Consider the following 25,674-nt stretch of genomic DNA (forward strand, 5'->3'; position numbering starts at 1 on the left):
CGACGACACGTCTGCTGTCCCTAGGGATGATTCTGGACACAGTCCAGAAAAAGGTGTTTCTCCCGGAGGAGAAAGCCAGGGAGTTATCCGAGCTAGTCAGGAACCTCCAAAAACCAGGAAAAGTGTCAGTGCATCATTGCACAAGGGTCCTGGGAAAAATGGTGGCTTCTTACGAAGCGATTCCATTCGGCAGATTTCACGCAAGAACTTTTCAGTGGAATCTGCTGGACAAATGGTCCGGATCGCATCTTCAGATGCATCAGCGGATAACCCTGTCTCCAAGGACAAGGGTGTCTCTTCTGTGGTGGCTGCAGAGTGCTCATCTACTAAAGGGCCACAGTTATGCATTCAGGACTGGGTCCTGGTGACCACGGATTCCAGTTTGAAAGGCTGGGGAGCAGTCACACAGGGGAAAAAAATTTTTTTCCAGGGAGTGTGATCAAGTCTGGGGACTTCTCTCCGCATAAATATACTGGAGCTAAGAGCAATTTACAATGCTATAAGCTTAGCAAGACCTCTGCTTCAAGGTCAGCCGGTATTGATCCAGTGGGACAACATCACGGCAGTCGCCCACGTAAACAGACAGGGCGGCACAAGAAGCAGGAGGACAATGGCAGAAACTGCAAGGATTCTTCGCTGGGCGGAAAATCATGTGATAGCACTGTCAGCAGTTTTCATTCCGGGAGTGGACAACTGGGAAGCAGACTTCCTCAGCACGACCTCCACCCGGGAGAGTGGGGACTTCATCGAGAAGTTTTTTCCACATGATTGTGCACCGTTGGGAAAGACCAAAGGTGGACATGATGGCGTCCCGCCTGAACAAAAAACTGGACAGGTATTGCGCCAGGTCAAGAGACCCTCAGGCAATAGCTGTGGACGTTCTGGTAACACCAGGGGTGTACCAGTCGGTGTATGTGTTCCCTCCTCTGCTTCTCATACCAAAGGTACTGAGAATTATAAGACGTAGAGGAGTAAGAACTATACTCGTGGCTCCGGATGGGCCAAGAAGGACTTGGTACCCGGAACTTCAAGAGATGCTCACAGAGGACTCAGGGCCTCTGCCGATAAGAAGGGACTTGTTTCAGCAAGTACCATGTCTGTTCCAAGACTTACCGCGGCTGCGTTTGACGGCATGGCGGTTGAACGCCGGATCCTAAGGGAAAAAGGCATTCCGGAAGAGGTCATTCCTACCCTGGTCAAAGCCAGGAAGGAGGTGACTGCACAACATTATCACCACATGTGGCGAAAATATGTTGCATGGTGTGAGGCCAGGAAGGCCCCACGAAGAAATTTCAACTCGGTCGATTCCTGCATTTCCTGCAAACAGGAGTGTCTATGGGCCTCAAATTGGGGTCCATTAAGGTTCAAATTTCGGCCCTGTCGATTTTCTTCCAGAAAGAATTGGCTTCAGTTCCTGAAGTTCAGAAATTTGACAAGGGAGTACTGCATATACAACCCCCTTTTGTGCCTCCAGTGGCACTGTGGGATCTCAACGTAGTCCTGGGATTCCTCAAATCACGTTGGTTTAAACCGCTCAAATCTGTGGATTTGAAATATCTCACATGGAAAGTGACCATGATGTTGGCCCTGGCCTCGGCCAGGCGAGTGTCAGAATTGGCGGCTTTGTCTCACAAAAGCCCATATCTGATTGTCCATTCGGACAGGGCAGAGCTGCGGACTCGTCCCCAGTTTCTCCCTAAGTTGGTGTCAGTGTTTCATCTGAACCAGCTTATTGTGGTACCTGCGGCTACTAGAGACTTGGAGGACTCCAAGTTGCTAGATGTTGTCAGGGCCCTGAAAATATAGATTTCCAGGACGGCTGGAGTCAGGAAAACTGACTTGCTGTTATCCTGTATGCACCCAAAAAACTGGGTGCTCTTGCTTCTAAGCAGACGATTGCTAGTTGAATGTGTAGTACAATTCAGCTTGCACATTCTGTGGCAGGACTGGCACAGCCAAAATATATAAATGCCCATTCCACAAGGAAGGTGGGCTCATCTTGGGCGACTGCCCGAAGGGTCTCGGCTTTACAACTTTGCCGAGCTGCTACTTGGTCAGGGGCACACCCTGGCTGAGGAGGACCTGGAGTTCTCTCACTCGGTGCTGCAGAGTCATCCGCACTCTCCCGCCCGTTTGGGAGCTTTGGTATAATCCCCATGGTCCTGACGGAGTCCCCAGCATCCACTTAGGACGTCAGAGAAAATAAGATTTTACTTACCGATAAATCTATTTCTCGTAGTCCGTAGTGGATGCTGGGCGCCCATCCCAAGTGCGGATTGTCTGCAATACTTGTACATAGTTGTTGTTACAAAAAAAAATAAAAATCGGGTTGTTATTGTTGTGAGCCGTCTGTTCAGAGGCTCCTACGTTTGTCATACTGTTAACTGGGTTCAGATCACAAGTTATACGGTGTGATTGGTGTGGCTGGTAGTCTTACCCGGGATTCAATATCCTTCCTTATTGTGTACGCTCATCCGGGCACAGTATCCTAACTGAGGCTTGGAGGAGGGTCATAGGGGGAGGAGCCAGTACACACCACCTGATCCTAAAGCTTTAGTTTTGTGCCCTGTCTCCTGCGGAGCCGCTAATCCCCATGGTCCTGACGGAGTCCCCAGCATCCACTACGGACTACGAGAAATAGATTTATCGGTAAGTAAAATCTTATTTTTTGCACATTTGCATTTGAATAGGGCAAATCGCGGTAGCGTGCATACCCATGAAAAGTTCATTTTTGTGTCCAAAAAGACGCAAAAATGGCAAATTCCTGCGATTTCAACGCTATTTGAATTCCCACAATAAATCAAAAGGGTTTTGCTGAGACATTTGAAAATATAACACTGCTCTCCAAATTACGTCCTTTGGAGCAAACAGGTCAAGTGGATGATTCCAATTTAAAGTTCAGGGTCAAGTCTACTATACAGTAAGATCACTGCTACCAGTTCCCAATGAGAATCATAATTACCTTCAATTTTACTTAATTGGAGATGGGAACCAGGAAGCAAAAAGATGATGTGAAAATATTCCTGGCATTGATTCCTTGCTTTTCCCATTGTATGTGTCATGTTCAAGAGTGGGAGCTTCCAACAGCCTTTTCATTCTGGCTCCTAATGGAAAAACAAACCACATTATTTATAACTCAGTGCTTAGTTAAGTGTTTACATACGCAGTAGAGATGGCTATGTAGGTCCCTTTCACGCCTAAAGCCATGTTGGCTAACGGTTGGGTCCTTTTAAAAATCAATGGAATGGGGTTATAGGTGAGGACAATGAAAAAGAAACTGAAGGCTGCAGATGTACTTCAAGGTCAGGTATCCCAGCTAGTATATAATATTTTGAAAATGATATAGGGTTCAATATATGTGTAATGTGTTTCATCAGAACAAATGTATCTGTCTTACCTCAGTATTATATTGCATGTTGGCTTCTTGTGCGGACTTCCTAGGAAATGTCTTTCTGAGAACTCCATGTAGGTGCTTTTATGTAAAAGCCACACTGTACCATGGGCCTCTACTATTTCATCTACACCTCTCTGGGATCTGTTTTTACGAAAAGTTCTGTCTGAAATGTTTCTGGGTGTTCCTCATCTTGCTTGGACATTAACCGTCCCCAATAGCTTTATTTTCTTCTTTCTGGCAGTAGAAATTCCAAGTTTAGATAATTTCTTATATCTGCCCCTGTTTTATATCCTCCACTTTCATTTTTTTCCAAGTCCTGCTTTGCGACTCAGTGGTGCCATGGTGTTGAGTAGTCCGAACAACCTTTTGAGGTTGCAAAATCAAAGTATTTATTATCCTAGCTTAATATAAGATCTATACAGTCAATCATGTTATGAGACCTTAGCAAAATAAGTGTTTACGGCTCAGCAGGAAGTGTGCCAAAACTTCTGCACATGCCACATTCAGTGGGCTCAATCCAATTACTGTAACTCTCCCTTGCATGGTGAGTTGTCGTTGCGACAGCATGTAAACATTGACATTTAACTCTCCACCCTCCTGGCCCTATCTCGCTACAGATTTACAATTTTTTGTATGCAGCCCTATGTGGTTGCAAACAAAGATCTGCAGATCCGGTGGTGGTACCCCAAGTGCAGTGTATAGTGAATCACAACTAATTGGATTGAGCCCAATATTTTGTTTTCTTTAGCAGTCTGTTACATTTACTTAGTAACTGTGCATTAAAAGGTGCAGCTATTTTATGCTTAGGTTTGCACCTTGTACATGTTATATGTTCTGTAGACTTAGAGGCTTACGGAGCCTGACTTTAACCAGGGGTGCTTAAACTGGTATACGTTTAATTTGCCGCCTGTTGGGATCCTGGCTTTCAGGGTACCGACACCGTAATCCCGTCAGCTGCCAATGCCGGCAGCCAGAATACCGGCGCAACAGGACTATTCCCACTCGTGAGTGTGATGGCGGTCATTAGGGCGACATGAGTTAGTTCGACATACATTGAGTTTGGTCGACATGAGTTTTTAACAATTTTTTTTCATTTTTTGACCTTGTTCATACTTAACGATCCACGTGGACTACAATTGGGAACGGTAACCTGTCCGAAGCATGGTGAGCGAACACAGTGTACTAATTGGGGTTCCCCGTCACTTTTCGAAGAAAACGACACAATTTTTATTTTTAAAGACTCATGTCGACCTTATTCCATGTCGACCTAACTCATGTCGACCTAATGAACCACACCTTCGTGGGTGTCCAAGACACCCATAGAGTGCACCAAGCCCGCAAGGGGACTCTTTGCGCTCGCCCCGATGCCGGCATACTGGCAGCTGGGATTCTGCTGTCTGTATAATGACAGCCGGCATCCCGGCCGCCGGTAAATCATACTGATCCCCTTAAACTTTTGCTTGTAACTGTATGTAGAATTATTGCACATTAATGAAAAACCTGGACAGTACTGAGTGGAAGGTGATAAGTATATACATGTACTGGTTGTGGTGTTCGTGGGGCAGTAGTTATAACTTTCTGTTCTGTCTTTGCTCAGAAATCCACTTGCTGCCCCATGTCCAGAAGTACCTGAACTCTGTGCGGTACATTGAGGAGCTTCAGAAGTTTGTAGAGGACGATAATTACAAGTAAGTGTGACACCCAGTGTGTGACTAGTGTCTGCCTTCACGTTTCTCTCCTATTTGCAGCACCATAGAGCTTTACCTCTCGCAAAAGATATCTATCCTTGTTATGTTGGAGTTTCCTATTACTGGAGCTTATTATTGCCAGTTATTTATATAGCGCACGCATATTCCACAGCGCTCTACAGAGAGAATATTTGCCCATTCACATCAGTCATGCCCCAGTGGAGCTTACAATCTATATTCCCTATCACATGTTCACAAGCACAAATTAGGGTAAAAATTTTTTTGTTGGGATCCAATTAACCTACCAGTATATTTTTGGATTGTGGGAGGAAACCGGAGTACCCGGAGGAAACCCACGCAAGTATGGCGAGAATATACAAACTCCGCACAGTTAGGGCCATGGCGGGAATTGAACCCATGACCTCAGTGCTGTGAGGCAGTAATGCTACCCATTACACCATCCGTACTGCCCTAATCTAAATGGAATCTTCACCATGCGAAACAATAGTATTTCCACTGCATGGCGACTGCTCATCCAGAATAATTCCGCATCTGCTGTCCTAAAAAAAAAGTAGTCATGTACTAACCATTTCTTAAGATTAACATGAGCTGTGGTTCCATGATCCTTTAGTAATGAATGCAGAAAATCGCTTCCAATTAAAGTACTTAGACTCCCATTGTTTCCAAACAGTTCTGTCTTCTGGCATTTTACCAGTTGTCAGTGTTCTGTTACTATTATTGGACTACACCTGCTATGATGCACAGTTATTAATCATTATGATTATTTTGAGTAAAAAAAGGAATCTGTTCATAAACTATGAATTAACCACCTGTCTGTTAAAGGTTATTCTGTTCCTCTGGCAGCAGTAGATGGTAAGCAGCTTTACAACATTGTCTGATATTATTTAATGTTTCAGAAACAGTGTCAGGAACCCTTTTCCTGCTGTTGAGCACAGCTGTTCTTCCTCGAATACGTTTGCATTTATGTAATATTTATTGAGTATTTTAAAATGAAAAATAGATGATAAATTGCAATGTGGTCTACTAGAGGTGAAACGTTGGCTGTATACTTGCGTTTCCTTGCACCTGGCAAACAGGATTCATCAAGTCCATACCTAAGAGATTAAATCACAAAATTAGAGCAGCTGCTCACCCTCGCCTATAAAGCCCTCTACATCCGCTCGACGTGTCAAGACCTAGTGGTCTATTCATGTAGAAATTGAAAATTGAATTGTTACTTGTCACTATACATCGCATCAGTTTGATATTAGAGATATGTAGGTATGATAAGTAGCAGTTTATGAATTCTTACCTTTCTGGCGATTTGATCCGATATCCTGGGCTCCAGCGGCGGTTGGAGTCAGCGGTGGCCCCCTCTGCCTAAAGTGAAGTCAGCCGACGGGTCACTGTGCGCAATGCACCGCATTTGCAAAGCGCTGAGCAGCATTGCAAATGCAATCTAGTGATGAGCGGATTCGGTTTTACTCGGTTTTACTCGGTTCTCAAAACGGCATCTTATTGGCTCGCGGATGTCACGTGTTTTGGATAGCCAATAAGATGCCGTTTTGAGAACCGAGTAAAACCGAACCTCGCTCATCACTAAATTGCAATCCTTACTGATTTAGGCCCTTGGGGGTTTATTCAGGAAGCAGTGAAAAGTGTGGAGAAGTGAGCCAGTGGAGAAGTTACCCATGGCAACCAATCAGCTGCTACGTATAATTTTACAGACTGCATTTTGGATGGTCTTCAGTATGCCGACTGTCGGGATCCCGGCGCACAGTATACCGACAAACGGCATACCGACACTTTTTCTCCCTCGTGGGGGTCCCGCAAGGGGCTCATTTGCGCTCGCCGCGCTGTCGGTATGCCGGCAGTTGGGCTCCCGGCGCCGGTATGCTGGTCGCCGGGAGCCTGGCCGCTGGCATACCATACTACATCCTGCATTTTTAGAAGTATTATCTCAACACTGATTCCTCAGCCTTGCTGAAAGTACAGGGGCTTGTCTTCTGATCCAGGGCATTGGGAAGTGGACTAGAGACCCCAGTAGTTAGAAAATCAGGGCCATGCTTGGAATGGTATCTGGCCTTTATGTCGACAGTCATTAGGTCGACCACTATTGGTCTACGTGCATTAGGTGGACATAGTCTATAGGTTGACATGGTCACTAGGTTGACGTACTAGGTTGACATGAGTTTTTCAAATTATTTTCATTTTTTGAACTTTTTCATACTTTATGATCCACCTGGACTACAAATTGGAAACGGTAACCTGCGCAAGCCGCCTTGTCCGAAGCATGGTGAGCCATGCGAGCGGACACGGTGCACTAATTGGGGTTCCCGGTCACTTTCCGAAGAAAACGACACCCACATTTTTTATTTTATTTAAAACAACTAGTTTCGACCCTTTTCCATGTCGACCTAATGACCGTGTCAACCTAGTCACTGTCGACCAATGGTGATCGACCTGATGACTGTCGACCAATGGTGATCGACCTGATGATTGTCGTCCTAAGTGTGTTCGACCCTATGAGCCACACCCGCTTGGAATACATCTAGAGTGCTCTGAGCTACATTAGACCAACCAGACATCTCATGGATTCCACTCCACTGAAGTAGTTTTAAAGTATGATTCTACTTGTACTATTTATTTATTTATTTATAATTGCTTACTACAACTGAGGAATGATTTGCAATTTAAGATAAAATTTGATATTTGTCAGAAAATCGTATATATAGATTGCAGGTATATAGATTGTTGTAATGTGTAGTTTTGTGTAAAAAGAGAACCTTGTTAATCAATGCAATCTGCTTCTTTGATGGAAATAGAATTACGTTTATAACCTATGGGTATTTAATTATTTATTTACATTACTCTTTTAAGAATAATGTATAGGGGTCTTACTATCACATTGACTGAAAAATCTGACCTGCCTCGGCATATCTGTTTGATGCCTCTAATATTCTATGGCCATGTGTAAGTTACCTTATATATTTTCTTGGCTTTCATTTACAGTAGACAGCTAGCTAATTGCGGCACTGCTCAGATTTGGACGTTAGATAAATAGGCCCTTATGTTTTCACTTTAACTTTGACGTACATTAGAGATTTTCAGTGCTCTGTCATGTCTCTCAGCATTATGATGCTCTCCCAGTCGGCCAGTTAGTAAAACACTGCACACAGCCTGTATTATGCAGAAGGACATCAGTAGTCTATTTTACATGTGCATCACTAGATGTCTAATTTGGAATGACGGGAAACAGCAGACCTTTCTGCTTCTGAAAGTAAGAAAGTGAACTGATGCCTGGAAATGAGTCTCCAAACATAGCAATAAAACGAGGGAATATACGGCACAGGAGAGGGGTTGTGTGGAAGTCCTGTGTCACATTGCATGTGCATTGTGTTCTGTGACACCAGACGTGTAATGCACAGTGAGTCAGTCAACTGCGCAACTAAGGGGAGTTTACCTGTTTTTGGAAGCAGCACAAATCAGTCAGCCCAGCACAGCCATTGGTTCTTACCTTTTTACATAAAGTGCCTAGTATGAAACACAGTTTTCCAAGAATTTTATCAAAGGGACATTTGGAGCAAGTTTTCAGTCTTATGAATGCACAAGGTCATACGTTTTACCTATTCAGACTCGGTGGTCCGGGTATAATCGTCATACAAGATATAGGGAGTATAAGGTGATGAATTGCCATATATTCTGACAGAATTGGAAAGGTTGTTCTCTGTGGATTTTGCTTACTACTTTGGGGGGTTTCTGGGTATGTTTAATATACGTGATTTTAATGCCTTGCTGTTCTAGTGATCTAAATAGATTTTAACTGGTTAGATTATTATTATTATTACATTTTATTTATAAGGCACGACAAGTGTTTTGCAGCGCCGCTCAAAGGACAGTACAGGGAGACAAAACTTAGCATTACAGTAAATAACAAAAATAGAGTACAGGTAACAAAGAGCACCACAATTCTCAAAACATAATACAGCCAGGATGTAAGTAGCGAGGAAGTAATCATTGTACTACTTGGGGCTGGTGGCCGTAGATAGAGATGGGCCTTTACCAGCAGGAGAAAAAGCGGGTAAAGATGGTCGCTGAGTAGGAGAAAGTTGCGAGTGAAATATGTTGAGAAGAGGGCTTTGATAACTAGAGGAAAGAGGGCCCTGCTCTGAAGCACTAACAATCTAGTGGGAAGGAGGGACAGACAGATGACATGAGGTGCAAGCAAGCGGGAGGTATCCTGATGGCACTATGTAAGCAAAGCTGAGATGTTTAAGGCATGAGACAGGGGGATGGAGGAGCAGCCTCAGGACTAGGTTATGCATCGGAAGGGTACGCTTTGATGAATAGATGTGTTACACTGATTTTCTGGAATTGGTGAAAGCGGTAGTGGAGGCAGGTCACTTGGCTTAGCTTTGGTTGGCAGCGGTTATAGCCATGGCTTTCAAGGATCCCATGCAGGGACAGCTGAATGAATGTCAGCCAGGGGTCAATCTAGGGAAACCCTGCCTGCATTCGTTTTTCCCATAATTCACTCTGTCGGCAGGAATGTAAAAATCCAAAGTATTTATTATGATGATGGGAAAGCTGTGGTGCTGTATATGAACTGGAAGGATGGTTGAGAGAAGATATGGCAAGAAGACAGTCTCTATTATCACAGCACAGTATATCTCATGGACCACTTAGAGTTCTTGTCACTATCTGGACCTGACTAACTTCAAATCAAATAATCTTTCCTTATGCACGCCATGTACAGTCACACACTGTTCCTCCTGCTAGTGCTTCATCTGTGTTTGGTGTGTGGTGTGCATGCCCTGGGATCCATTGCAGATATCGATGCTGATGTGCAAGGCAATATGATCAGTAGTAAGAGGAGTTTGATTAATGTCATTGGCAAGTATAGATAACATTGGCCAAGCAGGACCCTTCTGCGTTGGTCTACAATTATTACAGGTTTGAGATTCAAGGTGGTAAGTCTGGTATCTTTCTTGCTTTCTCAATGGTGCTTGGCTGCCAGAGTGAGGAACAGCTTAAAGTGCCTCACTCCACTAAACTCAACAGCTTTGAAGGATCCAATCACTGATGGTCTCTGACTCTCGCTGTCTTGACTGGCAGTACTCGACTGCAGCGGAAGATCATCTCCGACCACTCCATCACATGCAGGCATCTGTCCTACCAGGCTCCCTCCGGCTCCAGCAGTTCCTCTCCTTGCTGACTGGTCTCCCAGAGAGCATGGTCGACTTCCCAACTTCATTTCTATTCCTCTGCTCCAGAGAATGATGGAAATGGTTGTTCTTTCTATGACCTATAACACAAGCTGTGCTGTCGTCAGAGCAAGCCTGTGTTACTTGTGTGATTCAGTGGTCAATAAGGCACTTAGTAAATGTTCATAGATTAAGCACTACCCAGAGCCAGCAATATTCTCAATACTCAATCATTCACATACTTGAATACTCATTAGTCATTTTTAATTTTATAACATCAATCCTGTGGTCTTCCCTGCTGCATGGTCAATCAGCAGATATCGTTAACGACATTGTGCACATCGCCTAGTGTGTACAGCCAACCAGACATTCCAATTTGGCCAGTGTTCTTTAGAAGGTTGTTCCAATGTGTACAGGAGTAATAATATATTGTTTGGTCGTTTGAAAGATTGTATAGTGTGTACTCTCAAAATCAGTTGTTCTGGGCTCAAGGGAAATCGTCACGATTGGCACTCGTTCTGGTGTGTAGCCGACATAAGACCTCTCAGCACTTCAGAAGTACAACCAGGAAGTAACATTGATTGTATTAGCACAAGACACAGATGAATGGAAGGAACGTCTAGAGCATTTCCTGTAAAATTAATAGTAGTAAATTTGTTTCTATTGAAACACATCTTTAAGGAGCTGCTGCTTGAAAGCCCTTGAGCCAGCATTCTATTAGTACCATATGAGAGCAATTCTTTTTCCTATCTACACACGGCTTGCCTCCTACTCACCCCATTTATTTATAAAAACAGTAAATTGGATGATGTGAGAACATTCTGAAGGATTATCCTCTGAAAAAATAAAAGGATTCTTCTACAGTTGCCAGAATGCTTTAGATGCATTAGTTGTTAAACAGTTGACTGTTTAATTATGCTGTCATATTCGCACAGAACAGCGCGGACCTGCCGATAGATACCAACTGATCGCCAATGCCAGGCACATAAAATGGGAAACAGACATGCCAGTTGTAAAGGAGGACGGGTTCCTATGAAAACCAGGTCTCTTTGACAGAGATGAGAAGTATGATAAGTCTTTACATTTCTAATGGATTTTTAACAAGATACAGGAGTGAAGCATTCTTCAGAGCAGAAGTATTAGAACAAGCGCACATACACTAAAACTGGAAGGGTAACAGATTTAGGTGAAAATTTACTTCACCAATAGTGTGCAGTGATTAGGTGGAATAGTCTGCAACAATGGCTAATACATAATACAGGAAACCAAGTTAAATATGGGATAGACATGTTGTAAGAAAGCTACATTTTAGTGCCTGATGTGTTTGGTTATAAAAAGAATACGACGACAGATGGGAAGCAGTCAGTTTCCCGACGGTTGGGATCCCGGCTGTCATAATACACCAGAATCAACATCCATGGGAGCCCCGGCATCCGTAATCCCGTACAGGGCCCCGAATCCACACTCTGAGGGGGTAATGGTCTACATCATCTCCCGAGGGGGGAATAATTTATCCCGCGAGGGGACACGCTGCGCTCACCGCCGGGATTCCGGCGTCAATATTATGATTGCCAGGATCCCGACCGTCAGGATCCCATACTGATTCCTGACAGACAACAGGGGCTGACTTAACCCCTTAACTGACTGACTAATATTTTTTCCCAAAAACGCTCAGAAGTCGTAATTTTTTATAACTGAATTAGGTTAAGAACATTTTCTTAAAACATAACCAATACGATTTTATTAAAATAAATATTTTCTTATAAACATCGGTACAAACATTGTCTGTTATATCGAACCATCAATGGTCGGACCATTGCGACTCTATATTTTCACGACTGCTACTCTCTGCAGCTGTCGGGTGGCCAAGAGGAAGGTGAAGGGCTGCTTTTTTTACATTTCCCCAGTGGCTGCTAATTTCTGCAGCCATGGGGTAAGGGGTTCTGCTGAAATGCCCAACCAGCAGTGATCACAGCATGGCAGGCATGGGGACAGGGAAATCAGGAAGCAGTGGGACTCTGAGGTCCCTCTGATTGTCTTCCAGCAGCCACGCATTGGGCTTTGACTGGTCGTATCAGATGGAACCATGTCGGGGAAAGCCCAGCCTGGTGTGGTTGCATCTGATGCGACCATGGCAGGCAGTTGGTTAACTGCTGTCAAATTCTAGGTTTATATTTATTCTGAAGATCCATACACATTTATTATGCTCTTCATGGGCTAATTTGGCTACAGCGCCAGGCCTCCTTATAAAACCATACCTCCTAACATTTGTAAGTGTAAATTTGTGACTCTGCACACACCCAAAAAAAGATAAGTGACCTCACGTTGGTTCTGCTTTTTCATCAGTCTGGGGACTTTTGGAGATTATCCCCCAGGCCCTCTCCAGCACTGCGTAGATAACATGCATCAACTCACATATCGATCTATTGCCCATTGCAAGTGATCGGATGTTACAGAGGGATTTTCCCTCTGCCGTTGCAGTTTCTGTTCCTAGCCATTGGTTATATGGATGTGAATGTCATTCCTCCCTACGTTCCTTCTGTTTTGTGGCCCCGTAACTCAATCGCTACTAAGCCACGAACTTCAAGGCGTTTTTCACAGTCTCCGTGATGAGCTTTGCTAGCCTTGAAGGGATTCTACAAAGTAGGTTATTACATGTCTTACAATGTACACAACTCACTATAACTCACTAGAAAGAAGTCTCACCAATATTACATTGATACAGTATGTATGTGGTTGTTTTGCTGCTGTATAGATAGATGTATGTTCATGTATAGCAATGTCATTTTTTTTTTTTTTACATGTGTATTTTTTTTTTTTCACAGTTCTGCTGCACTGGGAATGTTCTGTTTTATGTCAGAATAAATTTAGACAACTTTGCTTTGTGTGCCCTCTAAACAAATTCCCAGCAGCAATTTCAGATCTATTTTTTAATAGATTCCAGATCTTTTCCTTTGCTTTTCCTTCAACTTCCATTGTCCCTGGATCATTATCTACCTCTGTCATTTATGGTTGTGATAAACCCAATGTGGTCACATCAACTCTAGTTACGGTTTATATCTCCCTGGTTCTCCGATGCTGGAGACGAGAACTTTTTAGCATTCCAGGGTTGTTACAACATATGGTGGTTTGTGTGATGAATGCTTCTCTCCATCATCCTAGTTCATGTAATGTCCTTGCTCATATACAGATTGTCTTTGAAAATTGAACCTGGGACCAGCACCCCGCGCCCTGCAGCTTCTCGGGAGGATCTAGTAGGTGAGCCTTGTTTTGTTTTTGTTTTTTTACACAATATAGTTTTTGCCATAGAGGGGGATTAAGCATGAGGTTTCACACATTGCCAGTAATTACTGGAGGAAACCTTGCACATACCTTCATGATTCTGTCAGAACCTGGTTGTTAATTTAATCTCAACCTCGATATACTAACCATGAATGTTTAAATCGGTTATGGCAATATAGAGCATTTTCCTCTTGTAAATCACCCTATGACAAGTTGTGTGGGTATTATTCTTATATGAAGCCTTCTATCCTGCAAGCGTTTTGCAGTGGACATAAGCACCTAAAATAATATGAATATAGACTGCATGCAGCCAGGATAAGCCAATACAGAAACTAACTTTGCCCAAACTTTTAGGTGGGATGAGCGTAAGTGTCCACTGTCACTTACTATGTGGGCTCATAGCTAAAATATAAATCTGGTAAAACCACAAATAGCTTTTTCCCCGTATTGGTAAAATATCTGGCAGTTGAGTTTCTAATGCGGGCCATACACCACGAACCCCTGACGCCTATCCGATAAATCCAGTAGCGAACATTGATGATGGGCGATCTGTCGAGGAATTGGGGGAAATCCAGCATGTTAAAAAAATCCCAGACAAACCGATCCCTGTCATTTTTTGGTCTTAGTGGGTGTATTTCCAAAATGTTGGATTTTCCTAATCTGGCCTCGGCAGAATGGGAATCGGGGCAGCACTTCGTAGATGTAAGGGCCCCATATTTTTAGGTTGTTTTGTTTTTAATTACATTTCTGTACTCTGTATAAATTCAACTCTAAGATTATATAAGAATATTTGATCATACAGCCAGACGCACCTTTGTTAGATGTTTGACCTGCCTTTGAGTACTAGCGTACATAATAAACTAGCCTTCTACCCCTGGTCATGACAAACAAATTGTCATATATGCTGGAGCATTACGTCACATGTGTGTCCTCGTTCTACAACAGTGAACCCAATGTGTGCTATAGTATTATTTTTTTATTGTTTGCCAATCTGTACTTCCAAAATACGAGAGTACTTAATTTATCTTCATCTCCTGATAGGTCCAGAAGTAGGAGCTTCACCTCAGAGTTCCCGCAAAAGCATTCCAGTAGAAGGAGTGTTACTACCACCAACGCCGCCATCCCCTCGAAATCTGATCCCTCACGGCCACCGCAAATGTCACAGTTTGGGATATAAGTAAGCAATTTAATGCTGGCATGTCTGGCACCAACACATCATCTACAGTGTGCTCCATTTTAGTGATCTGGTGGGAATGGCTCACTTTGTAGAATAATGGTAAATCTAGTGGAAAAGATGAGCACTGTCTGGGCTTATGTGCAGTCTTTTTCACAACAGTGTGAACAGGCCCAGCTTATGCAGAAATTGATAAGACACAACAGACCTCACATGTAAGTGGCAAATTTGAACCTGTTGTTCAGCCCATCTGTGCCACCACCTTATTCATTGGTCACATTTTTCTTATGTACCTCAGTGCGGACTGGGTGCTCTGCTTTTAGTTATTACAAAGAATTTTAGTTTACCTTAATGTGAAGTGGAGCTTGACTTCCCGTCCTACCTTTTATCATAGTTAAGTTTCAAGTACAATCTCATCAACGGGAGTAATGTTTGTACATTGTGTTTCTGCTCCTTGGCTAAGAGAAACATGGAAGCCTTGTAAAAGTAATTAGCTAAGAAATGGGTGTTTTTTTAAATGGCATCTGTATGACATTATTCTGACACATTCAAGTATTGAATGTAATGAACAGGACAGTCTTGACACGCAGGAAATTAGTCCCCACTTTGAACTGTGGTCCTCAGGATTTGTAGTACTGGGGTATATTTGTCATATAGACAACGCTTCTGTTGTTTTGTTCTTCTGTGCTGTTTTTCATGGACCTTATGAAGTTCCACTTCTGTTTTCCTGATTTTCCTCATCTTACACAGCAATAACAATGTAAGACTGCCAAAACATAATGCTCTGCTCATAGATCACATAAATAGGGTTTCATGAGTAAATCCAAAGAGCAATAAATAAAATGCAATGATAGCCAGTAGGTTATTTTTAATTCACCGAATATGGATTTATTACAGTGAAATTTTAAGAGATAATATTAGTGCTCTGCTGTGACCTGAAGGTCCCTTCAAGTGGTAGATGAAATCTAGACTGTTGTCTGTAATAAGAACCATGTACTATCTACTGTTTGCTTTTGTTTTTAGCTTCATCCATAAAATGAACACAGCAGAGTTTAAAAGTGCAACGTTTCCGAATGCCGGGCCACGGCACCTCCTCGATGACAGTGTTATGGAGCCACATACACCATCACGAGGGCAAGCAGAAAGCTCTACACTTTCTAGTGGGATATCGATAGGTAAGCGTAAGTATCTGAAGGTGGCCATTAACTGGCTTGGACCTGGGCCACTTAGTGGGCTGCATTCACGGACTGATTTCAGTGCATGTATTTGGCATTAGCAGTAAGTAGAAATTATCTCACCTTTTACCACTGTGGAAAAAGGATTTTAATTACCTACTGGTAAATCCTTTTTTTGTAGTCTGTAGAGGATACTGGGGTCCATTTAGTACCATGGGGTGTAGACTGGTCCACTAGGAGCCATGGGCACTTTAAGAATTTGATAGTGTGGGTTGGCTCCTCCCTCTATGCCCCTCCTACCAGACTCAGTCTGGGAAACTGTGCCCGAGGAGACGGACATACATTGAGAGAAGGATAGATAAGGATAGTGGTGAGATTCTGAACCAGCACACAGAAACAAGAGGAAAGCCAAGCTAACCAAACTTGAAACAGGAACAGCAACGGCTACCGCCACCGCCTGTGGGTCTCTCGACCTGGAACAATATTGCTTGAGCTTCTTGTTGAGCCGAGAGGCCATCATGTCGATCTGTGGATATCCCCATCGACTTGTGAAGCACCTGATCACTTCTGGATGAACACCCCACTCCCCTGGGTGCAGGTCATGTCTGCTGAGGAAGTCTGGTGACCACTGACAACACCACAGCGTTTCTTTCTGCCCAGAGGAGAATTCTTGACATCGCTGCTCTGCTCTTCGTTCCGCTCTGTCGGTTTATGTATGTCACTGCCGTCATATTGTCCGACTGGACCTGAATGGCCCGATCTTGAAGAAGATGTGAGGCCTGCAGAAGGGCGTTGTATATGGCCCTGAGTTCCAGAATGTTGATTGGAAGGATGACTTCCTGACTTGACCATCTTCCTTGAAACTGCACCCCCTGAGTGACTGCTCCCCAACCTCGGAGGCTTGCATCTGTGGTTAACAGAATCCAGTTCTGAATTCCGAACCTCCGACTTTCGACGAGGTGAGAAGTCTGCAGCAACCACAGAAGGGAGATTCTGGCTTTTGGCGACAGACAGATCCTATGGTGCATGTGAAGATGCGATCCGGACCATTTGTCTAACAGATCGAGCTGGAAGGGTCTTACGTGAAACCTTCCGTAATGAAGAGCCTCGTAAGAGGCCACCATTTTCCCCAGAAGGTGAATGCACAGATGCACCGACACCCAGGCTGGCTTCAGGACGTCCATCGACTGGATCACCAATGCCTTTTCCAATGAAAGGAATACTTTCTGCGACTCCTATCATTCCCAGGAATGGGAGCCTCCTTGTTGGATCTTGGTGAGATTTCGGAAGGTTCAGAATCCACCCGTAATCCTGGAGGAGTTTGGTTGAGAGACCAATGCTGTCCAGCAACCTTTACCTGGACGGTGCTTTTATCAGGAGATTGTCCAGGTACGGAATTATGTTCACTCCCTGTTTGCGGAGTATAAACATTATCTCTGCCATCACCTTGGTGAACAACCTCGGTGCCATGTAGAGACCAAAGGACAGCGCCTGGAACTGGTAGTGACAGTCCTGCAGTGCAAACCGTAGATGAGCCTGATGAGGTGGCCAGATCGGAATGTGAAGGTATGCCTCCTTGATATCCAGAGACACTAGGATTTCTCCCTCCTCCGGACCTGAAATTACCGCTCTCAGAGACTCCATCTTGAATTTGAACACTCGTAAGTACGGGTTCAAAGACTTGAGGTTCAGAATCGGTCTTACCGAACCGTACTACGAACAAGTTGGAATAGTACACCTTGTTGAGCAGATGAACTGGAACAATGACGTAAGTCTGTACCAGTTTTTGGATGGCACGCTGTAAAGTTATGCTTTTCTCTTGTGAAACTGGCAAGCCTGATTTGAAGAATCTGTGAGGTGGGAGCTTTTGGAACTCCAGCCTGTAGCACTGGGAAATAAGATCTATGACCCAGGGATCCTGGCACGAACCTGACCAGATCTGACTGAAGAATTGTAGTTGGGCTCCCACCTGACAGCCTTCCAGGCATTGCGGTCCACCGTCATGCTGAAGTCTTTGAGGAAGCAGAGCCTGAGCTCTGTTCCTGAGCACTTGCCGTCGCTGGCTTGCGTGATTCACCTCTTGCGCCGCTGGAGGACGTAGAAGCACCTCTGGATTTGCCCTTGAACTTGGCCGTCCGAAAGGACTGCAATTTAGAAGCTGAATAAGTCTACTTGGTTGGGGGGGCTGCGGATGGAAGATACGTAGACTTACCCGCAGTAGCTGTGGAGATCCATTTGTCTAATTCATCTCCATACAAGGCCTCTCCTGTGAATGGTAGGCCTTCCACGCCTTTCCTGGAGTCCGCGTCAGCAGTCCACTTGCGTAGTCCACTGGAATTTTGTGCTTAAAATGGACAGAAACCGTTTTAAGGCTGTGTTGCCAGTCTGGGTACAGTGTACTGAGACGCAGTTGTGTACTGTGTCTGGAGACGCATTCTGCCCCATTTAGAAGCCGTGCATCTCCGTACCCTCGTGCCAATGTAATGGCCGGCGCCCCGCTAACCGGGACGCCGGCTCAGTACTCACCACTCTTCATTCTTCTGGCTCTGTTAGGGGTGGAGGCGTGCTGCGGTATTGTACGCTCGCCGTGGTGGGGCTTGCGAATAGTTCTCTCAGGAGCTCAGTGTCCTGTCAGCAGGGACCGGGACCATTAACCCTTCAAGATTTTGCCCCCCCCCCCCCCCCCCCCCAGTCCCATTAACCCTTCAAGATTTTCTAAACTGAGTCTGGTAGGAGTGCCATAGAGGGAGGAGCCAGCCCACACTATCAAATTTTTTAAGTGCCAATGGCTCCTAGTGGACCAGTCTATACCCCGTGGTACTAAATGTACCCCAGTATCCTCTAGGACGTAAGAGAAAAAAGGCACTTAGGAGAGCTACATGAGGTTCAAGGAGAAGGTCACTATGGAGAGCTGAAAGGTACTATAGATTTCTCTTCATATATCTAGCCAAATACGCACCAGGAGACTATACTGATAAATTTGATATACATATATAAATTTCGGTTCAGTATGAGTTACCGATGGACGGGAGAATCCCGACAGCCCCTCATTAAGCCATCTAACCCTCACCTTTTCCCTACCCTAACCTTTCCTTGTGGGTGCCTAACCCTACTCCGCCCCGCTTGGTGCCTAACCCTTCCTTCCCCACTGCCTAAACCTAACCCTCCCCGCTGGGTTCCTAGCCCTAACCTCCCCTTCTATGTGCCTAACCCTAACCTTCCGTCCCCTGTTCTGCTGCCTAAACCTAAAATCCATACACCCCCCTTCCCCTCGTACGGCAGGACGGCAGCGGGTCCTGCTGTCCAAACGATCGGATGCCAGTTGCCTGTATTTTGACGTCTGCATTCTGCACAGTGCCGGTATATCGACGCCGAATTTGTGTCCTCCTCGGGATCCCGGCTTCGGTATATCAACCGCCGGGATCCCGTTAGTCGGGAAGCTAACTGCTTCCCATAAATTTGATATATGTACACAACATATAGTGTGTGGCTGAGTTTGTGTAGCGAGCACAACGTAACTAGTAGTGAAAAAAAGCTGCATCTGCTACATTGCACTTTGTATAAGGATTCAGAATCTCTGTCACACGCAGATACACAAGTGTTGCATAACAAACTAATCTGCACAGTCTCCTGGTGCGTCCTTGCAGCACTGAGTTGTGACTAAGATGCATTCTTTACAAAAAGATGCAATAAAGATGCCCAATGCTAGCAGAGGACCTGGCACAGCGAGAGGGGCTGTTTGGGGCAATTGCAGCAATGATGTTTAACGACACATTTATAGTTCATAATGTGTGCAGCTAAACTACTATAGTCTTTCACAGAAGGTGTCAGTGAGGGCAGGAGTTGTGGTTTCCTCTAGTTCCAGAGTGATGAGTCTGCCTCTGTGTTGCACCCATCTACTTCCGGTTTTGAATATGTAATATACATTCCATTACTTGTGTGTAAGAACTTACGTGTGTCATTAAACATATTTTTTTTTATATAGTAAAAATAAGCCATAGGTTACACACAATATTACTGGATCTCCTACAGTATAGCCCGCTACGTGCATGTAAACATCTCCAAGTATCAACAACTCAGCCTTATTTGACAAGTTGAGTTCGTGCTTCCCAAATCCAGTCATATGTGCACCATAACAATGCATATTTTCCATGTCTCCTTCACTAAGCACAGGTGTATTTATTACGGACTGACACATTTTAAGGTACACAGGAGTTCTAATTATTTCACTTGAGATTCTGGAAGGAGACCTGGAAAAACATGCTCTGTTAGGGCGCTCTGATGAGTGAATTTGGGAAACATTGGGGTTGGCTAGTGATTCCACACACGAGGTGTAGTATAACAATCAATGACAATATTCTGAGAATGTCGACATTAGGGTTAGGCTGCAGGGTTATGTTTAGCCTGCATGGTTAGGGTTAGGCACTAGAGGGTGTGTTTGGGGTAAGTACTGGGGTTAGGGATAGGTGTGTATACTTACCAGAACACTGGAAACTCCAGGTCTGACCCGGAAGTGACGATCACATGGCTGCTAGGACCCAGAAGCGGCCCTTCTGCAGCCATCAGGAGCGTGTAAGTGACCCCTGGCCCATGAGGACTAAATGTAGACATTCTAACATGTCATCATTTTATCACTGACTATATGATAAGTGTTGACCTGCTCAACATCGACATTATACCCATGTTGATGTTCTCATGTCGACATTTCATACAATAACCCCACTAACTACGCAATTGGATATTTGTTAGATCCAGTTTTCTGCATTTGTTTCCTAAAAGAGTATTCCTTCATTTTTTAATCATTTTCCGAGGGAAAGAGCCCAGTCTGAATTAAATGTCTGAAAACAAACCACATTCCAGTATAACTATGTTTACAGAAGGCTTATGCAAGCTGTTTCTGAGAGGTAGAGAAGCATATGATAGTACTTGGACTAGTTGATGTTTAATGATATTACTTTTTAATAGAAGTGACTGAGAACAATTCCATGTGAAATGTTATAGTGATCACAAAGGTTTAGAGTAACCGTGTTGCATGGGGTGCCTGAGATATGGCATGCTATCAGGGAGTTAAGGTGGTTACACACTGGGCGATATATCGGCCACTCTATTGAACGGCCGATATATCGCGGGTCCATCTGCCAGTGTGTACGGGCGATATGTCTGTGAACACCGTCGTTCACAGACATATCACCGACATATCGCGGCGGCCAATATACCGATATATTGGTGCATCGCTGTGTGTGTACGGGGTGACCAGCCGGCCGTCCATACACATGCTGCGGCGGCCGGCGGTGATTGTCAGCTGAACTGTGCGGGCGTGTGTATACGCCCGCCCAGTTCATGACGTCGGCCCCCGACGGATCGGGCAGTGTGTATGCACAGCACACCGCCCGATCTGTCCATAGATATATCTATCAGTGGGAATCCACACTTTTCATTATAAGCAGAATAGTGTAGCTTGCGGTATCCGGACTATAGATGCAGTAAAAAGGTCTTCAGTCAATAGGTCTACCACTAATGGTAGACATGCATTAGTTTGTTTGTTTTTTCTGGGTTTTTTTTTTTTTTTTACTTTTTCATACTTTACCATCCACGTGGACTACGATTAGCAATAGTAACCTGTGTCGAGCACAGCGGTAGCGGAGCGAGGCACCTTGCCCGCAGCATGGCGAGCGAAGCGGTTTACTAATGGCTCTTGTTTGTTGCAAAAAAAGTGACAAAACACACACACACATGAAAAAAAATTGTCTACCTTTTTTGTGTCAACCATTTACATGTCGACATTTTCACCCTGTCAACGTTTCCTACTGTGTACAGTACCTATTCTATCTCAACCTTTTGACTGTCGCCCTAAAGCATGTCTACCATTAGTGGTAGACTTATTGGGGGATTTTTAATTGTTTGAGTAGTCAGTTGGGTGTCTGTTTTTCTCTTACGTCCTAGAGGATGCTGGGGACTCCGTAAGGACCATGGGGATAGACGGGCTCCGCAGGAGACATGGGCACTTTAAGAAAGACTTTAGCTCTGGGTGTGCACTGGCTCCTCCCTCTATGCCCCTCCTCCAGACCTCAGTTTGATACTGTGCCCAGTGGAGACTGGGTGCACTACAGGGAGCTCTCCTGATCTTTCTTACAGAAAGTATATTTGTTAGGTTTTTTATTTTCAGGGAGCCTGCTGGCAACAGACTCCCTGCATCGTGGGACTGAGGGGAGAGAAGCAGTCCTACTTCTGTGAGTTTCAAGGCTCTGCTTCTTAGGCTTCTGGACACCATTAGCTCCAGAGGGAGTCAGAACACAGGTCTCACCCTGGAGTTCGTCCCGGAGCCGCGCCGCCGTCCTCCTCACAGAGCCGGAAGATAGAAGCCGGGTGAGTATGAGAAGACTTCAGAGGTGGCAGAAGACTTCATGATCTTCACTGAGGTAGCGCACAGCGGTGAAGCTGTGCGCCATTTCTCCCATACACCTCATACACGGCAGTCACTGTAAGGGTGCAGGGGGGGCGCCCTGGGCAGCATATAAACCTCTTTTCTGGCAAAAATAGTATATATACAGCTGGCCACTGTGTGTGTGTGTGTGTGTGTGTGTATATATATATATATATATATATATATACACATATGTGTGTGTATATATATATATATTTATGTATGTATATATATATATATGTATATATGTGTGTATGTATGTGTGTATATATATATATATATGTGTATATATGTGTATGTGTATATATATGTGTATGTATATATATATGTGTGTGTGTGTATATATATATATATATGTATATATATGTATATATATGTGTATATATATATATATATATATATATATATATATATATATATATATATATATATATATATATATATGAGCCCCCGCCAGTTTTCAGTATATTTGAGCGGGACAGAAGCCCGCTGCCGAGGGGGCGGGGCTTCTCCCTTAGCACTCACCAGCGCCATTTTCTCCACAGCACAGCTGAGAGGAAGCTCCCCGGACTCTCCCCTGCTTATACCACGGTTAAAGAGGGTTTTAAAGAAGAGGGGGGGGCACATAATTAGGCGCATATATACATTTATACACAGCGCTACTGGGTAAACATATGTTTATTGTGTTTTTTCCTGGGTCATATAGCGCTGGGGTGTGTGCTGGCATACTCTCTCTCTGTCTTTCCAAAGGGCCTTGTGGGGGAACTGTCTTCAGATAAAAGGATTCCCTGAGTGTGTGGTGTGTCAGTACGCGTGTGTCGACATGTCTGAGGTAAAAGGCTCTCCTAGGGAAGAGGGGGGAACAAATGAATGTGGTGTCTCCGTCGACAACGCCGACACCCGACTGGATGGATATGTGGAATGTTTTAAGTGCTAATGTAAATTTATTGCACAAAAGATGAGAAGAAACAGCCAGGGAGTCAACCCGTGTCTTTCCCTATGTCGCAGGGGCCTTCAGGGTCTCAAAAGCGCCCACTATCCCAAATTATAGTCACAGATACCGACACGGATTCTGACTCCAGTGTCGACTACGATGATGCAAAGTTACAGCCAATAGTGGCTAAATGTATTCGATATATGATAATTGCAATAAAAGATGTTTTGCATATCAGACACGAGGCTACACATGTATAAAGGAAAGAAGCCTGAGGTCACCTTTCCCTCCTCACATGAGCTGAACGAATTATGCGAAAAAGCTTGGGAATCTCCAGACAAAAAACTGCAGATTCCCAAAAGGATTCTTATGGCGTATCCTTTCCCGCCAAAGGACAGAATACGGTGGGAATCCTCCCCTAGGGTAGACAAAGCATTGACACGCTTATCAAAAAAGATAGCGCTGCCATCCCAAGATACGGCTACCCTCAAGGATCCTGCTGACCGGGTACGTTACTCAGACCGGCAATTGCATATCAAACCTGAGGTAAACTTTCCCCCATCTCATGAACAAGTTATTGAAAAGGCTTGGAAATCTCCAGACAAGAAATTGCATATTCCCAAAAATGGATTTTTAGGGCGTATACTTTCCCGACTAAGGACAGGATACGGTAAGAATCTTCCCTAAGAGGGAAAAAAGCTTGGACACACTTATCCAAAAAAGGTAACGCTGCCATTATGGCTACCCTCAGGGATCCTGCTGATCGCAGACACAATCTAGTACCTTACTCAACCCGGCGTTAGTGTCGGCTTGGGTTTGTAGCGCTGTAGCAGCAAGGATAGGTACCTTATCGACGGAAATTAATACCCTGGATAAGGATACCGGTTTATAGACCCTGGGTCATATTAAAGATGCTGTCTTATATATGGGAAATGCTCAAAGAGACATTGGCCTACTGAGTTCTAGAAATCACCGCTATGTCGATTTCTGCTAGACGAGTCCTATGGACCCGGCAATGGACAGAAGGCATATGGAGGTTTACCTTACAAGGGTGAGGAATTGGTTGGGGAAGGTCTCTCGGACCTGGTCTCCACAACTACTGCAACTGAATAAAAAATTTTGACATGTATTTCCTCACAGCCTAAGAAAGCACCACATTAACACATGCGGTCCTTTCGGTTATATAAAAACAAGAGAGTACGAAGATAGTCTTTTCTTGCCAGAGGTAAGGTCAGGGAAAACAAGCTGCCAACCACAGCTAGTTCCCAGGAGCAGAAGTCCTCCCCGGCCTCTATAAAATTCACAGCGTGATGCGGGAACTCCGCTGAGGGAGTCCGCCACAGGGGGGGGCACGTCTTCGACTGGTCAGCCACATCTGGGTTCACTCTCAGGTGGATCTCGGGGCAATAGAAATTATTTTCCAGGGTTACAAGCTGGAGTTCGAACAAGTGTCTCCTCGACGGTTTCTCAAATCGGCCTTAACAGCTTCTCCCCCAGAAAGGGAGTGACTGTTAAATGCAATTCACAAAGTGTATCATCAACAGGTGGTGGTCAATGTCCCCCTACTTCTACATGAGAAGGGGTAGTAAATCAACCCTGTTAGTAGTCCCGAAACCGGACGGTTCGGTCAGACCCATTTTACATTTCAAATCCTTGAACCTATACTTGAAAAGGTTCAAGTTCAAGGTGCAATCGCTCAGAGCGGTCATCGCCAGCCTAGAAAGGGGGGGGTTTTATGGTATCCCTGGACATAAAGGATGCATACCTTCATGTTCCCATATATCCACCTCATCAGGCGTACCTAAGATTTGCGGTACAGGTTGTCATTACCAGGGTTTTCCACCGAGGATTTTCACCAAGGTAATGGCGGAAATGATGGTGCTCCTGCGCAAGCAGGATGTCGCAATTGGTATCACTTTCACTGAAGGTGTTACAGCAACACAGCTGTTTTTTCAATATCCCGAAGTCGCAGTTGATTCCTACAACTGGTCTGACTTTCTTGGGCATGATTCTGGATACGGTCCAGAAAAGGGTTTATCTGCAGATAGAAAAGGCTCAGGAACTCATGACTCTGGTCAGGAACCTATTGAAGCCAAAACAGATGTCAGTGCATTACTGCACTCGAGTCCTGGAAAAGATGGTGGTGTCATACAAAGCCTTCCAATGGGACCTACTGGCAAGTGGTCCGAATCAGATCTACAGATTCATGAGTTGATCACCCTGTCCCCCAGGGCCAGGGTATCTCTCCTCTGAGGGTGCTCACCTTCTAGGGGGCCGCAGGTTCTGCATTCAGGACTGGATTCTGGTGACCACGGGCGCGAGCCTCCGAGGTTGGGGATCAGTCACACAGGAAAAAAACTTCCAGGGTCTTGGGTCTAAACAAGAGACTTGTCTTCACA

The 25,674-nt window shown here is 44.6% G+C and overlaps 1 protein-coding gene across 13 annotated transcripts in view; it reads left to right on the top strand.

The window, feature by feature from the left end:
- The window catches only part of RALGPS2 (Ral GEF with PH domain and SH3 binding motif 2), a 359,193-nt gene that overhangs the window by 276,674 nt on the left and 56,845 nt on the right, over positions 1–25,674 (top strand). For 8 of the 13 annotated variants that reach the window (XM_063939732.1, XM_063939731.1, XM_063939736.1 and 5 more), the window contains 4 exons: positions 4,992–5,082; positions 13,477–13,544; positions 14,610–14,745; positions 15,766–15,923. In XM_063939732.1, the coding sequence (XP_063795802.1) occupies positions 4,992–5,082; positions 13,477–13,544; positions 14,610–14,745; positions 15,766–15,923 (453 nt within the window). The remainder of the gene's footprint in view (positions 1–4,991; positions 5,083–13,476; positions 13,545–14,609; positions 14,746–15,765; positions 15,924–25,674) is intronic. The other 5 variants (XM_063939735.1, XM_063939738.1, XM_063939739.1 and 2 more) reach the window with 1 other exon arrangement.

The sequence above is a fragment of the Pseudophryne corroboree genome, chromosome 9 (genome assembly GCF_028390025.1).
Source record: "Pseudophryne corroboree isolate aPseCor3 chromosome 9, aPseCor3.hap2, whole genome shotgun sequence".
Classification (NCBI taxonomy): Eukaryota; Metazoa; Chordata; class Amphibia; order Anura; family Myobatrachidae; genus Pseudophryne; species Pseudophryne corroboree.